This window comes from Oncorhynchus gorbuscha, unplaced genomic scaffold, assembly GCF_021184085.1.
Source record: "Oncorhynchus gorbuscha isolate QuinsamMale2020 ecotype Even-year unplaced genomic scaffold, OgorEven_v1.0 Un_scaffold_1002, whole genome shotgun sequence".
In the NCBI taxonomy this organism is placed as follows: Eukaryota; Metazoa; Chordata; class Actinopteri; order Salmoniformes; family Salmonidae; genus Oncorhynchus; species Oncorhynchus gorbuscha.
The window spans coordinates 55,001-68,352 of NW_025745919.1; the positions used below are offsets into that span (position 1 = coordinate 55,001).

The 13,352-nt window shown below is 42.5% G+C and overlaps 1 protein-coding gene across 1 annotated transcript in view; it reads right to left on the minus strand.

Annotated features, from left to right (window-relative positions):
* LOC124020945 (fibrillin-1-like) overlaps positions 1–13,352 on the minus strand; it is a 201,152-nt gene that overhangs the window by 20,606 nt on the left and 167,194 nt on the right. Inside the window, 4 exon segments of the mRNA XM_046336257.1 lie at positions 483–608; positions 1,652–1,858; positions 1,944–2,069; positions 2,597–2,728. Of these exon segments, the coding sequence (XP_046192213.1) occupies positions 483–608; positions 1,652–1,858; positions 1,944–2,069; positions 2,597–2,728 (591 nt within the window).

Consider the following 13,352-nt stretch of genomic DNA (forward strand, 5'->3'; position numbering starts at 1 on the left):
TTACACTCATCCACATCTACACAGGAGAGAGAAGTTACACTCATCCACATCTACACAGGAGAGAGAGAAGTTACACTCATCCACATCTACACAGGAGAGAGACAAGTTACACTCATCCACATCTACACAGGAGAGAGAGAAGTTACACTCATCCATATCTACACAGAAAAGAGACAAGTTACAATCATTCATATCTACACAGGAGAGAGACAAGTTACACTCATCATATCTACACAGGAAAGAGACAAGTTACAATCATCCATATCTACACAGGAGAGAGACAAGTTACACTCATCCATATCTACACGGGAGAGAGACAAGTTACACTCATCCACATCTACACAGGAGAGAGAGAAGTTACACTCATCCATATCTACACAGGAGAGAGGGAGGAGAAAGCCTGGTCAAAGGTAGTGCACTAAGTAGGAAATAGAGTGTGATTTGGGGCTGGACCTTAGACAGTGTTAGTGTCGTAGTCTTACCCACACACAGGGTGCCAGTGATATCTGTGGTGTACCCAGTTTTACACACACAACTGTAGGAGCCCAGGCTGTTGACACACTGTCCGTTCACACACAGGTTCCCCATCACACGACACTCATCTATGTCTGAGGGAGAGAGAGTCCTGTCAACTACAACATTATCATAATAAACACACACTTATCAATGTCTGAGGGAGAGAGAGTCCTGTCAACTACAACATTATCATAATAAACACACACTTATCAATGTCTGAGGGAGAGAGAGTCCTGTCAACTACAACATTATCATAATAAACACACACTCATCAATGTCTGAGGGAGAGAGAGTCCTGTCAACTACAACATTATCATAATAAACACACACTTATCAATGTCTGAGGGAGAGAGTCCTGTCAACTACAACATTATCATAATAAACACACACTTATCAATGTCTGAGGGAGAGAGAGAGTCCTGTCAACTACAACATTATCATAATAAACACACACTTATCAATGTCTGAGGGAGAGAGAGTCCTGTCAACTACAACATTATCATAATAAACACACACTTATCAATGTCTGAGGGAGAGAGTCCTGTCAACTACAACATTATCATAATAAACACACACTTATCAATGTCTGAGGGAGAGAGAGTCCTGTCAACTACAACATTATCATAATAAACACACACTTATCCATGTCTGAGGGAGAGAGAGTCCTGTCAACTACAACATTATCATAATAAACACACACTCATCAATGTCTGAGGGAGAGAGAGTCCTGTCAACTACAACATTATCATAATAAACACACACTTATCAATGTCTGAGGGAGAGAGAGAGTCCTGTCAACTACAACATTATCATAATAAACACACACTTATCCATGTCTGAGGGAGAGAGAGTCCTGTCAACTACAACATTATCATAATAAACACACACTTATCAATGTCTGAGGGAGAGAGAGTCCTGTCAACTACAACATTATCATAATAAACACACACTCATCTGCATTTGCCTGAGTAGTCCTCAGGTAGATCCCAACCACCCATAAAGTGGAGGTAGTTTGGTGAGACCTGAAGACAATGTGATGTCACAGAGCTATTGCCTCGGCTTTAGCTCAGTGGACTAGTGATTGTGTACCATCCATGGTGCAGGGTTGTGTATAGATATGAGTGAGTATTTCTACCTTTGCCGTCTGTGGTGTATCCGGGCCCCAGTGGACACATCTTCTTGTAGTGTGTGGTCCCAGGTAGAGGACACAGCTCACAGTTAGAGCCCCAGCCTCGTCCTCCGTCACAGCAACACTCAGACTTAGTCACACTGTTCCTGCTACTGGACTGCATCTGGCACAGTGTAGTCAACACCTCCGTGAAACACAGTCCCTGGCGGTTATCTAGATGAGAGGGAGAGGGAGAGAGTGAGTGAGAGATAGAGTGAGAGTGTGAGTGAGAGAGATGTAGGGAAAGGGGTGTATTTACCTATACATTCAGTCTGTGTAGGGTTGGCGCTGAAGCCTTGGTCACACCTGCAGCGATAGCTTCCAACCGTGTTCTCACAACGACCGTTCTCGCAGATACCTGGCTTAGCAGAGCATTCGTTCAGATCTACACACACACACACACACACACACACACACACACACACACACACACACACACACACACACACACACACACACACACACACACACACACACACACACACACACACACACACACACACACACACACACACACACACACACACACACACACACACACACACACGGTGGAGATGTAGTGATTAAATCCAGAACAGATCTGCAGGGTAGTCTGCATAAAACTATATCAGATATTGTGACATGAATGTCAGTTTATTGCAGTAGTTCACCAGATGGACAAATCCCCATGAAGTGTGATGGTTCTAACCTCAACGGAACCCTACATGAACTACAGATCCATTAGCACATGTATTGTTTGCTACTACAAGTAGATGATAGGAATATTGTGTGTGTGTACATTGTATGGGATCATACTCCTCTTTGGTGTCTTGGTAAGTTTGGTGTATATGTGAATTGAATAACCCCGTAACATAGACCAGCCATGAACTGGTGATAAAACCAGAATTGTATGTGTTAGTGTGTGTGTCTTACCTATGCAGCCCTCTCCGTTAGGGGCCCGTGTGTAACCAGGGTTACAGATACACATGTAGGTCCCGATGAGGTTCTTACAGCGCATCCCTCTGCTCTCACAGTCATCCAGCCCATCCTCACACTCATTCTGGTCTGCAGGGGAGGGGAGAGAACACACACCGTGAGTGTGTGTACAATAATGTGTGTGCTTGTGTGTGTGTGTGTGTGAGCATGCGTGCATTTGTGCAGGAGTGTGTGTCGAAGCTTGTGTGTGTGTGCGCGTGTGCATGTGTGTATGTGTGTGACAAAGTGCTTTCCTGGGTAACAGAGGATGTGTGTTTCCAGCCCTCCCAGAGTATATAAAGGTCTGTTTATAATAGTAATGTAAATACCAGCCTATAGTCCACACAGTGACATCTTCCTCCTGTCTCCTGTCTGTCTCTGACTCAACACTGGTTCCCTCTCCTCCCCTTGTAAAACCCTTGTTATGCTCTCTCTCTCCCACACAGTGTTTATAGTCTTATTCCGATACAGAGAGTTGAGGCAGGGGTGAGGTGGAGACTCCAAGCCTTATGTAAGATGGTAGATAGTGAAGCCTCATACAGTGACGTCACCGGGGATGAGAAGTAACTGTCACCTCAGAATCCTAAAAGACATTTCTGGTTTAGCTGCACTGTACTGACGACAGACTATGGAATGTTGAATGATTCTCTACATTCCCATAGTCCCTGCTGTACCTACAGTCTCTACAGTCCATTTAGTATCTATAGCAGATTCCAGTCCCTGCTGTACCTACAGTCTCTACAGTCCATTTAGTATCTATAGCAGATTCCAGTCCCTGCTGTACCTACAGTCTCTACAGTCCATTTAGTATCTATAGCAGATTCCAGTCCCTGCTGTACCTACAGTCTCTACAGTCCATTTAGTATCTATAGCAGATTCCAGTCCCTGCTGTACCTACAGTCTCTACAGTCCATTTAGTATCTATAGCAGATTCCAGTCCCTGCTGTACCTACAGTCTCTACAGTCCATTTAGTATCTATAGCAGATTCCAGTCCCTGCTGTACCTACAGTCTCTACAGTCCATTTAGTATCTATAGCAGATTCCAGTCCCTGCTGTACCTACAGTCTCTACAGTCCATTTAGTATCTATAGCAGATTCCAGTCCCTGCTGTACCTACAGTCTCTACAGTCCATTTAGTATCTATAGCAGATTCCAGTCCCTGCTGTACCTACAGTCTCTACAGTCCATTTAGTATCTATAGCAGATTCCAGTCCCTGCTGTACCTACAGTCTCTACAGTCCATTTAGTATCTATAGCAGATTCCAGTCCCTGCTGTACCTACAGTCTCTACAGTCCATTTAGTATCTATAGCAGATTCCAGTCCCTGCTGTACCTACAGTCTCTACAGTCCATTTAGTATCTATAGCAGATTCCAGTCCCTGCTGTACCTACAGTCTCTACAGTCCATTTAGTATCTATAGCAGATTCCAGTCCCTGCTGTACCTACAGTTTCTATAGTCCATTTAGTATCTATAGCAGATACCTACAGTCCCTGCTGTACCTACAGTCTCTACAGTCCATTTAGTATCTATAGCAGATTCCAGTCCCTGCTGTACCTACAGTTTCACCAGTCCATTTAGTATCTATAGCAGATTCCAGTCCCTGCTGTACCTACAGTCTCTACAGTCAATTTAGTATCTATAGCAGATTCCAGTCCCTGCTGTACCTACAGTCTCTACAGTCCATTTAGTATCTATAGCAGATTCCAGTCCCTGCTGTACCTACAGTCTCTACAGTCCATTTAGTATCTATAGCAGATTCCAGTCCCTGCTGTACCTACAGTCTCTACAGTCCATTTAGTATCTATAGCAGATTCCAGTCCCTGCTGTACCTACAGTCTCTACAGTCCATTTAGTATCTATAGCAGATTCCAGTCCCTGCTGTACCTACAGTCTCTACAGTCCATTTAGTATCTATAGCAGATTCCAGTCCCTGCTGTACCTACAGTCTCTACAGTCCATTTAGTATCTATAGCAGATTCCAGTCCCTGCTGTACCTACAGTCTCTACAGTCCATTTAGTATCTATAGCAGATTCCAGTCCCTGCTGTACCTACAGTTTCTACAGTCCATTTAGTATCTATAGCAGATTCCAGTCCCTGCTGTACCTACAGTCTCTACAGTCCATTTAGTATCTATAGCAGATTCCAGTCCCTGCTGTACCTACAGTCTCTACAGTCCATTTAGTATCTATAGCAGATTCCAGTCCCTGCTGTACCTACAGTCTCTACAGTCCATTTAGTATCTATAGCAGATTCCAGTCCCTGCTGTACCTACAGTCTCTACAGTCCATTTAGTATCTATAGCAGATTCCAGTCCCTGCTGTACCTACAGTCTCTACAGTCCATTTAGTATCTATAGCAGATTCCAGTCCCTGCTGTACCTACAGTTTCTACAGTCCATTTAGTATCTATAGAAGATTCCAGTCCCTGCTGTACCTACAGTCTCTACAGTCCATTTAGTATCTATAGCAGATTCCAGTCCCTGCTGTACCTACAGTCTCTACAGTCCATTTAGTATCTATAACAGATTCCAGTCCCTGCTGTACCTACAGTCTCTACAGTCCATTTAGTATCTATAGCAGATTCCAGTCCCTGCTGTACCTACAGTCTCTACAGTCCATTTAGTATATATAGCAGATACCTACAGGCCCTAAAGTAAGATATCTATAGTATATTATAAACTGGGTGATTCGAACCCTGAATGCTGATTGGTTGACAGCCATGGTATATCAGACCGTATACCATGGGTATAACTGTCACGCCCTGACCTTAGTTATCTTTGTTTTCTTTATTATTTTGGTTAGGTCAGGGTGTGACAAGGGTGGTTGGTTTAGTTTCTGTATTGTCTAGGTTTTCCCTGTCTAGGGTTTTTTGTATATCTATGGGGTTTTAGTATGTCTAGGTATATGTAGGTCTATGGTGGCAGATTCCAGTTCCCAATCAGAGACAGCTGTTTATCATTGTCTCTGATTGGGGATCCTATTTTGGTTGCCATTTTCCATTTTGGTTTTGTGGGTTATTGTCTATGTGTAGTTGCCTGTCAGTACCGTAGTATCATAGCAGATTCTGTGTTGTTTTGTATAGATTGTTCAGAGTTTATTCTTCATTATAAGAAGTATGTATTCTTATCACGCTGCGCATTGGTCTCCTTGTTATGACTAACGTGACAATAACAATACTGCTCTAATTACATTGGTAAACAGTTTATAATATCTATAGGCACTCTGTGCATTGTGCTTAAGAACAGCCATTTAGCCGTGGTACATTGGCACTATACTACACCTATAGCAGATTCCAGTCCCTGCTGTAGGCCTTATTGCTTAAATCCAGTCCCTATTGGTCTATAGCAGACTCCAGTCCCTACAGGCCTATAGTAGATATCTATAGCAGATTCCAGTCCCTACTGGCCTATAATAGATATCTATAGTAGATTCCAGTCCCTACAGGCCTATAGTAGATATCTATAGCAGATTCCAGTCTCTACAGGCCTATAGTAGATATCTATAGCAGATTCCAGTCCCTACTGGCCTATAGTAGATATCTATAGCAGATTCCAGTCCCTACTGGCCTATAGTAGATATCTATAGCAGATTCCAGTCCCTACTGGCCTATAGTAGATATCTATAGCAGATTCCAGTCCCTACTGGCCTATAGTAGATATCTATAGTAGATTCCAGTCTCTACAGGCCTATAGTAGATATCTATAGCAGATTCCAGTCCCTACAGGCCTATAGTAGATATCTATAGCAGATTCCAGTCCCTACGGCCTATAGTAGATATCTATAGCAGATTCCAGTCCCTACAGGCCTATAGTAGATATCTATAGCAGATTCCAGTCCCTACGGCCTATAGTAGATATCTATAGCAGATTCCAGTCCCTACAGGCCTATAGTAGATATCTATAGCAGATTCCAGTCTCTACTGGCCTATAGTAGATATCTATAGCAGATTCCAGTCTCTACTGGCCTATAGTAGATATCTATAGCAGATTCCAGTCTCTACAGGCCTATAGTAGATATCTATAGCAGATTCCAGTCCCTACTGGCCTACAGTAGATATCTATAGTAGATTCCAGTCCCTACTGGCCTATAGTAGATATCTATAGCAGATTCCAGTCTCTACAGGCCTATAGTAGATATCTATAGCAGATTCCAGTCCCTAGTAGGCCTATAGTAGATAGCAGATTCCATCTATAGATATCTATAGCAGATTCCAGTCCCTACAGGCCTATAGTAGATATCTATAGCAGATTCCAGTCCCTACAGGCCTATAGTAGATATCTATAGCAGATTCCAGTCTCTACAGGCCTATAGTAGATATCTATAGCAGATTCCAGTCCCTACTGGCCTATAGTAGATATCTATAGCAGATTCCAGTCCCTACTGGCCTATAGTAGATATCTATAGCAGATTCCAGTCCCTACTGGCCTATAGTAGATATCTATAGCAGATTCCAGTCCCTACAGGCCTATAGTAGATATCTATAGCAGATTCCAGTCTCTACAGGCCTATAGTAGATATCTATAGCAGATTCCAGTCCCTACAGGCCTATAGTAGATATCTATAGCAGATTCCAGTCCCTACAGGCCTATAGTAGATATCTATAGCAGATTCCAGTCCCTACAGGCCTATAGTAGATATCTATAGCAGATTCCAGTCTCTACTGGCCTATAGTAGATATCTATAGCAGATTCCAGTCTCTACTGGCCTATAGTAGATATCTATAGCAGATTCCAGTCTCTACAGGCCTATAGTAGATATCTATAGCAGATTCCAGTCCCTACTGGCCTATAGTAGATATCTATAGCAGATTCCAGTCCCTACTGGCCTGGCCTATAGTAGATATCTATAGCAGATTCCAGTCTCTACAGGCCTATAGTAGATATCTATAGCAGATTCCAGTCCCTACAGGCCTATAGTAGATATCTATAGCAGATTCCAGTCCCTACAGGCCTATAGTAGATATCTATAGCAGATTCCAGTCCCTACTGGCCTATAGTAGATATCTATAGCAGATTCCAGTCCCTACAGGCCTATAGTAGATATCTATAGCAGATTCCAGTCTCTACAGGCCTATAGTAGATATCTATAGCAGATTCCAGTCCCTACTAGGCTATATAGTAGATATCTATAGCAGATTCCAGTCCCTACTGGCCTATAGTAGATATCTATAGCAGATTCCAGTCCCTACTGGCCTATAGTAGATATCTATAGCAGATTCCAGTCCCTACTGGCCTATAGTAGATATCTATAGCAGATTCCAGTCTCTACAGGCCTATAGTAGATATCTATAGCAGATTCCAGTCCCTACAGGCCTATAGTAGATATCTATAGCAGATTCCAGTCCCTACGGCCTATAGTAGATGTCTATAGCAGATTCCAGTCCCTACAGGCCGATAGTAGATATCTATAGCAGATTCCAGTCCCTACTGGCCTATAGTAGATATCTATAGCAGATTCCAGTCCCTACTGGCCTATAGTAGATATCTATAGCAGATTCCAGTCCCTACAGGCCTATAGTAGATATCTATAGCAGATTCCAGTCCCTACAGGCCGATAGTAGATATCTATAGTAGATTCCATATCTATAGTAGATATCTATAGCAGATTCCAGTCCCTACAGGCCTATAGTAGATATCTATAGCAGATTCCAGTCCCTACAGGCCTATAGTAGATATCTATAGCAGATTCCAGTCCCTACAGGCCTATAGTAGATATCTATAGCAGATTCCAGTCCCTACTGGCCTATAGTAGATATCTATAGCAGATTCCAGTCTCTACTGGCCTATAGTAGATATCTATAGCAGATTCCAGTCCCTACAGGCCTATAGTAGATATCTATAGCAGATTCCAGTCCCTACTGGCCTATAGTAGATATCTATAGCAGATTCCAGTCCCTACTGGCCTATAGTAGATATCTATAGCAGATTCCAGTCCCTACAGGCCTATAGTAGATATCTATAGCAGATTCCAGTCCCTACAGGCCTATAGTAGATATCTATAGCAGATTCCAGTCCCTACGGCCTATAGTAGATATCTATAGCAGATTCCAGTCCCTACTGGCCTATAGTAGATATCTATAGCAGATTCCAGTCTCTACTGGCCTATAGTAGATATCTATAGCAGATTCCAGTCCCTACGGCCTATAGTAGATATCTATAGCAGATTCCAGTCCCTACTGGCCTATAGTAGATATCTATAGCAGATTCCAGTCCCTACTGGCCTATAGTAGATATCTATAGCAGATTCCAGTCCCTACTGGCCTATAGTAGATATCTATAGCAGATTCCAGTCCCTACAGGCCTATAGTAGATATCTATAGTAGATTCCAGTCCCTACTGGCCTATAGTAGATATCTATAGCAGATTCCAGTCCCTACAGGCCTATAGTAGATATCTATAGTAGATTCCAGTCCCTACTGGCCTATAGTAGATATCTATAGCAGATTCCAGTCCCTACTGGCCTATAGTAGATATCTATAGTAGATTCCAGTCCCTACAGGCCTATAGTAGATATCTATAGCAGATTCCAGTCCCTACAGGCCTATAGTAGATATCTATAGCAGATTCCAGTCTCTACTGGCCTATAGTAGATATCTATAGCAGATTCCAGTCCCTACTGGCCTATAGTAGATATCTATAGCAGATTCCAGTCCCTACAGGCCTATAGTAGATATCTATAGCAGATTCCAGTCCCTACAGGCCTATAGTAGATATCTATAGCAGATTCCAGTCTCTACAGGCCTATAGTAGATATCTATAGCAGATTCCAGTCCCTACAGGCCTATAGTAGATATCTATAGCAGATTCCAGTCCCTACTGGCCTATAGTAGATATCTATAGCAGATTCCAGTCCCTACAGGCCTATAGTAGATATCTATAGCAGATTCCAGTCTCTACAGGCCTATAGTAGATATCTATAGCAGATTCCAGTCCCTACTGGCCTATAGTAGATATCTATAGCAGATTCCAGTCTCTACTGGCCTATAGTAGATATCTATAGCAGATTCCAGTCTCTACAGGCCTATAGTAGATATCTATAGCAGATTCCAGTCCCTACTGGCCTATAGTAGATATCTATAGTAGATTCCAGTCCCTACTGGCCTATAGTAGATATCTATAGCAGATTCCAGTCCTACTGGCCTATAGTAGATATCTATAGCAGATTCCAGTCCTACTGGCCTATAGTAGATATCTATAGCAGATTCCAGTCCCTACTGGCCTATAGTAGATATCTATAGTAGATTCCAGTCCCTACTGGCCTATAGTAGATATCTATAGCAGATTCCAGTCCCTACTGGCCTATAGTAGATATCTATAGTAGATTCCAGTCCCTACTGGCCTATAGTAGATATCTATAGCAGATTCCAGTCCCTACAGGCCGATAGTAGATATCTATAGTAGATTCCAGTCCCTACAGGCCTATAGTAGATATCTATAGCAGATTCCAGTCCCTACAGGCCTATAGTAGATATCTATAGCAGATTCCAGTCCCTACTGGCCTATAGTAGATATCTATAGCAGATTCCAGTCCCTACAGGCCTATAGTAGATATCTATAGCAGATTCCAGTCCCTACAGGCCTATAGTAGATATCTATAGCAGATTCCAGTCCCTACAGGCCGATAGTAGATATCTATAGCAGATTCCAGTCCCTACTGGCCTATAGTAGATATCTATAGCAGATTCCAGTCCCTACTGGCCTATAGTAGATATCTATAGCAGATTCCAGTCCCTACGGCCTATAGTAGATATCTATAGCAGATTCCAGTCCCTACTGGCCTATAGTAGATATCTATAGCAGATTCCAGTCCCTACAGGCCTATAGTAGATATCTATAGCAGATTCCAGTCCCTACAGGCCTATAGTAGATATCTATAGCAGATTCCAGTCCCTACTGGCCTATAGTAGATATCTATAGCAGATTCCAGTCCCTACAGGCCTATAGTAGATATCTATAGCAGATTCCAGTCCCTACAGGCCTATAGTAGATATCTATAGCAGATTCCAGTCCCTACTGGCCTATAGTAGATATCTATAGCAGATTCCAGTCCCTACTGGCCTATAGTAGATATCTATAGCAGATTCCAGTCCCTACTGGCCTATAGTAGATATCTATAGCAGATTCCAGTCCCTACTGGCCTATAGTAGATATCTATAGCAGATTCCAGTCCCTACGGCCTATAGTAGATATCTATAGCAGATTCCAGTCCCTACTGGCCTATAGTAGATATCTATAGCAGATTCCAGTCCCTACAGGCCTATAGTAGATATCTATAGTAGATTCCAGTCCCTACTGGCCTATAGTAGATATCTATAGCAGATTCCAGTCCCTACGGCCTATAGTAGATATCTATAGCAGATTCCAGTCCCTACAGGCCTATAGTAGATATCTATAGTAGATTCCAGTCCCTACTGGCCTATAGTAGATATCTATAGTAGATTCCAGTCCCTACAGGCCTATAGTAGATATCTATAGCAGATTCCAGTCCCTACAGGCCTATAGTAGATATCTATAGCAGATTCCAGTCTCTACTGGCCTATAGTAGATATCTATAGCAGATTCCAGTCCCTACTGGCCTATAGTAGATATCTATAGCAGATTCCAGTCCCTACAGGCCTATAGTAGATATCTATAGCAGATTCCAGTCCCTACGGCCTATAGTAGATATCTATAGTAGATTCCAGTCTCTACAGGCCTATAGTAGATATCTATAGCAGATTCCAGTCCCTACAGGCCTATAGTAGATATCTATAGCAGATTCCAGTCCCTACTGGCCTATAGTAGATATCTATAGCAGATTCCAGTCCCTGCGGCCTATAGTAGATATCTATAGCAGATTCCAGTCTCTACAGGCCTATAGTAGATATCTATAGTAGATTCCAGTCCCTACGGCCTATAGTAGATATCTATAGCAGATTCCAGTCTCTACAGGCCTATAGTAGATATCTATAGCAGATTCCAGTCTCTACAGGCCTATAGTAGATATCTATAGCAGATTCCAGTCCCTACTGGCCTATAGTAGATATCTATAGCAGATTCCAGTCCCTACAGGCCTATAGTAGATATCTATAGCAGATTCCAGTCCCTACGGCCTATAGTAGATATCTATAGCAGATTCCAGTCCCTACTGGCCTATAGTAGATATCTATAGCAGATTCCAGTCCCTACGGCCTATAGTAGATATCTATAGCAGATTCCAGTCCCTACGGCCTATAGTAGATATCTATAGTAGATTCCAGTCCCTACGGCCTATAGTAGATATCTATAGTAGATTCCAGTCCCTACGGCCTATAGTAGATATCTATAGCAGATTCCAGTCCCTACAGGCCTATAGTAGATATCTATAGCAGATTCCAGTCCCTACTGGCCTATAGTAGATATCTATAGCAGATTCCAGTCCCTACAGGCCTATAGTAGATATCTATAGCAGATTCCAGTCCCTACTGGCCTATAGTAGATATCTATAGCAGATTCCAGTCCCTACAGGCCTATAGTAGATATCTATAGTAGATTCCAGTCTCTACTGGCCTATAGTAGATATCTATAGCAGATTCCAGTCCCTACAGGCCTATAGTAGATATCTATAGTAGATTCCAGTCTCTACTGGCCTATAGTAGATATCTATAGCAGATTCCAGTCCCTACGGCCTATAGTAGATATCTATAGCAGATTCCAGTCCCTACGGCCTATAGTAGATATCTATAGCAGATTCCAGTCCCTACGGCCTATAGTAGATATCTATAGCAGATTCCAGTCCCTACTGGCCTATAGTAGATATCTATAGCAGATTCCAGTCCCTACAGGCCTATAGTAGATATCTATAGTAGATTCCAGTCCCTACTGGCCTATAGTAGATATCTATAGCAGATTCCAGTCCCTACGGCCTATAGTAGATATCTATAGTAGATTCCAGTCCCTACAGGCCTATAGTAGATATCTATAGTAGATTCCAGTCCCTACTGGCCTATAGTAGATATCTATAGTAGATTCCAGTCCCTACAGGCCTATAGTAGATATCTATAGCAGATTCCAGTCCCTACAGGCCTATAGTAGATATCTATAGCAGATTCCAGTCTCTACTGGCCTATAGTAGATATCTATAGCAGATTCCAGTCCCTACTGGCCTATAGTAGATATCTATAGCAGATTCCAGTCCCTACAGGCCTATAGTAGATATCTATAGCAGATTCCAGTCCCTACGGCCTATAGTAGATATCTATAGTAGATTCCAGTCTCTACAGTCCTATAGTAGATATCTATAGCAGATTCCAGTCCCTACAGGCCTATAGTAGATATCTATAGCAGATTCCAGTCCCTACTGGCCTATAGTAGATATCTATAGCAGATTCCAGTCCCTACGGCCTATAGTAGATATCTATAGCAGATTCCAGTCTCTACAGGCCTATAGTAGATATCTATAGTAGATTCCAGTCCCTACGGCCTATAGTAGATATCTATAGCAGATTCCAGTCTCTACAGGCCTATAGTAGATATCTATAGCAGATTCCAGTCTCTACAGGCCTATAGTAGATATCTATAGCAGATTCCAGTCCCTACTGGCCTATAGTAGATATCTATAGCAGATTCCAGTCCCTACAGGCCTATAGTAGATATCTATAGCAGATTCCAGTCCCTACGGCCTATAGTAGATATCTATAGCAGATTCCAGTCCCTACGGCCTATAGTAGATATCTATAGCAGATTCCAGTCCC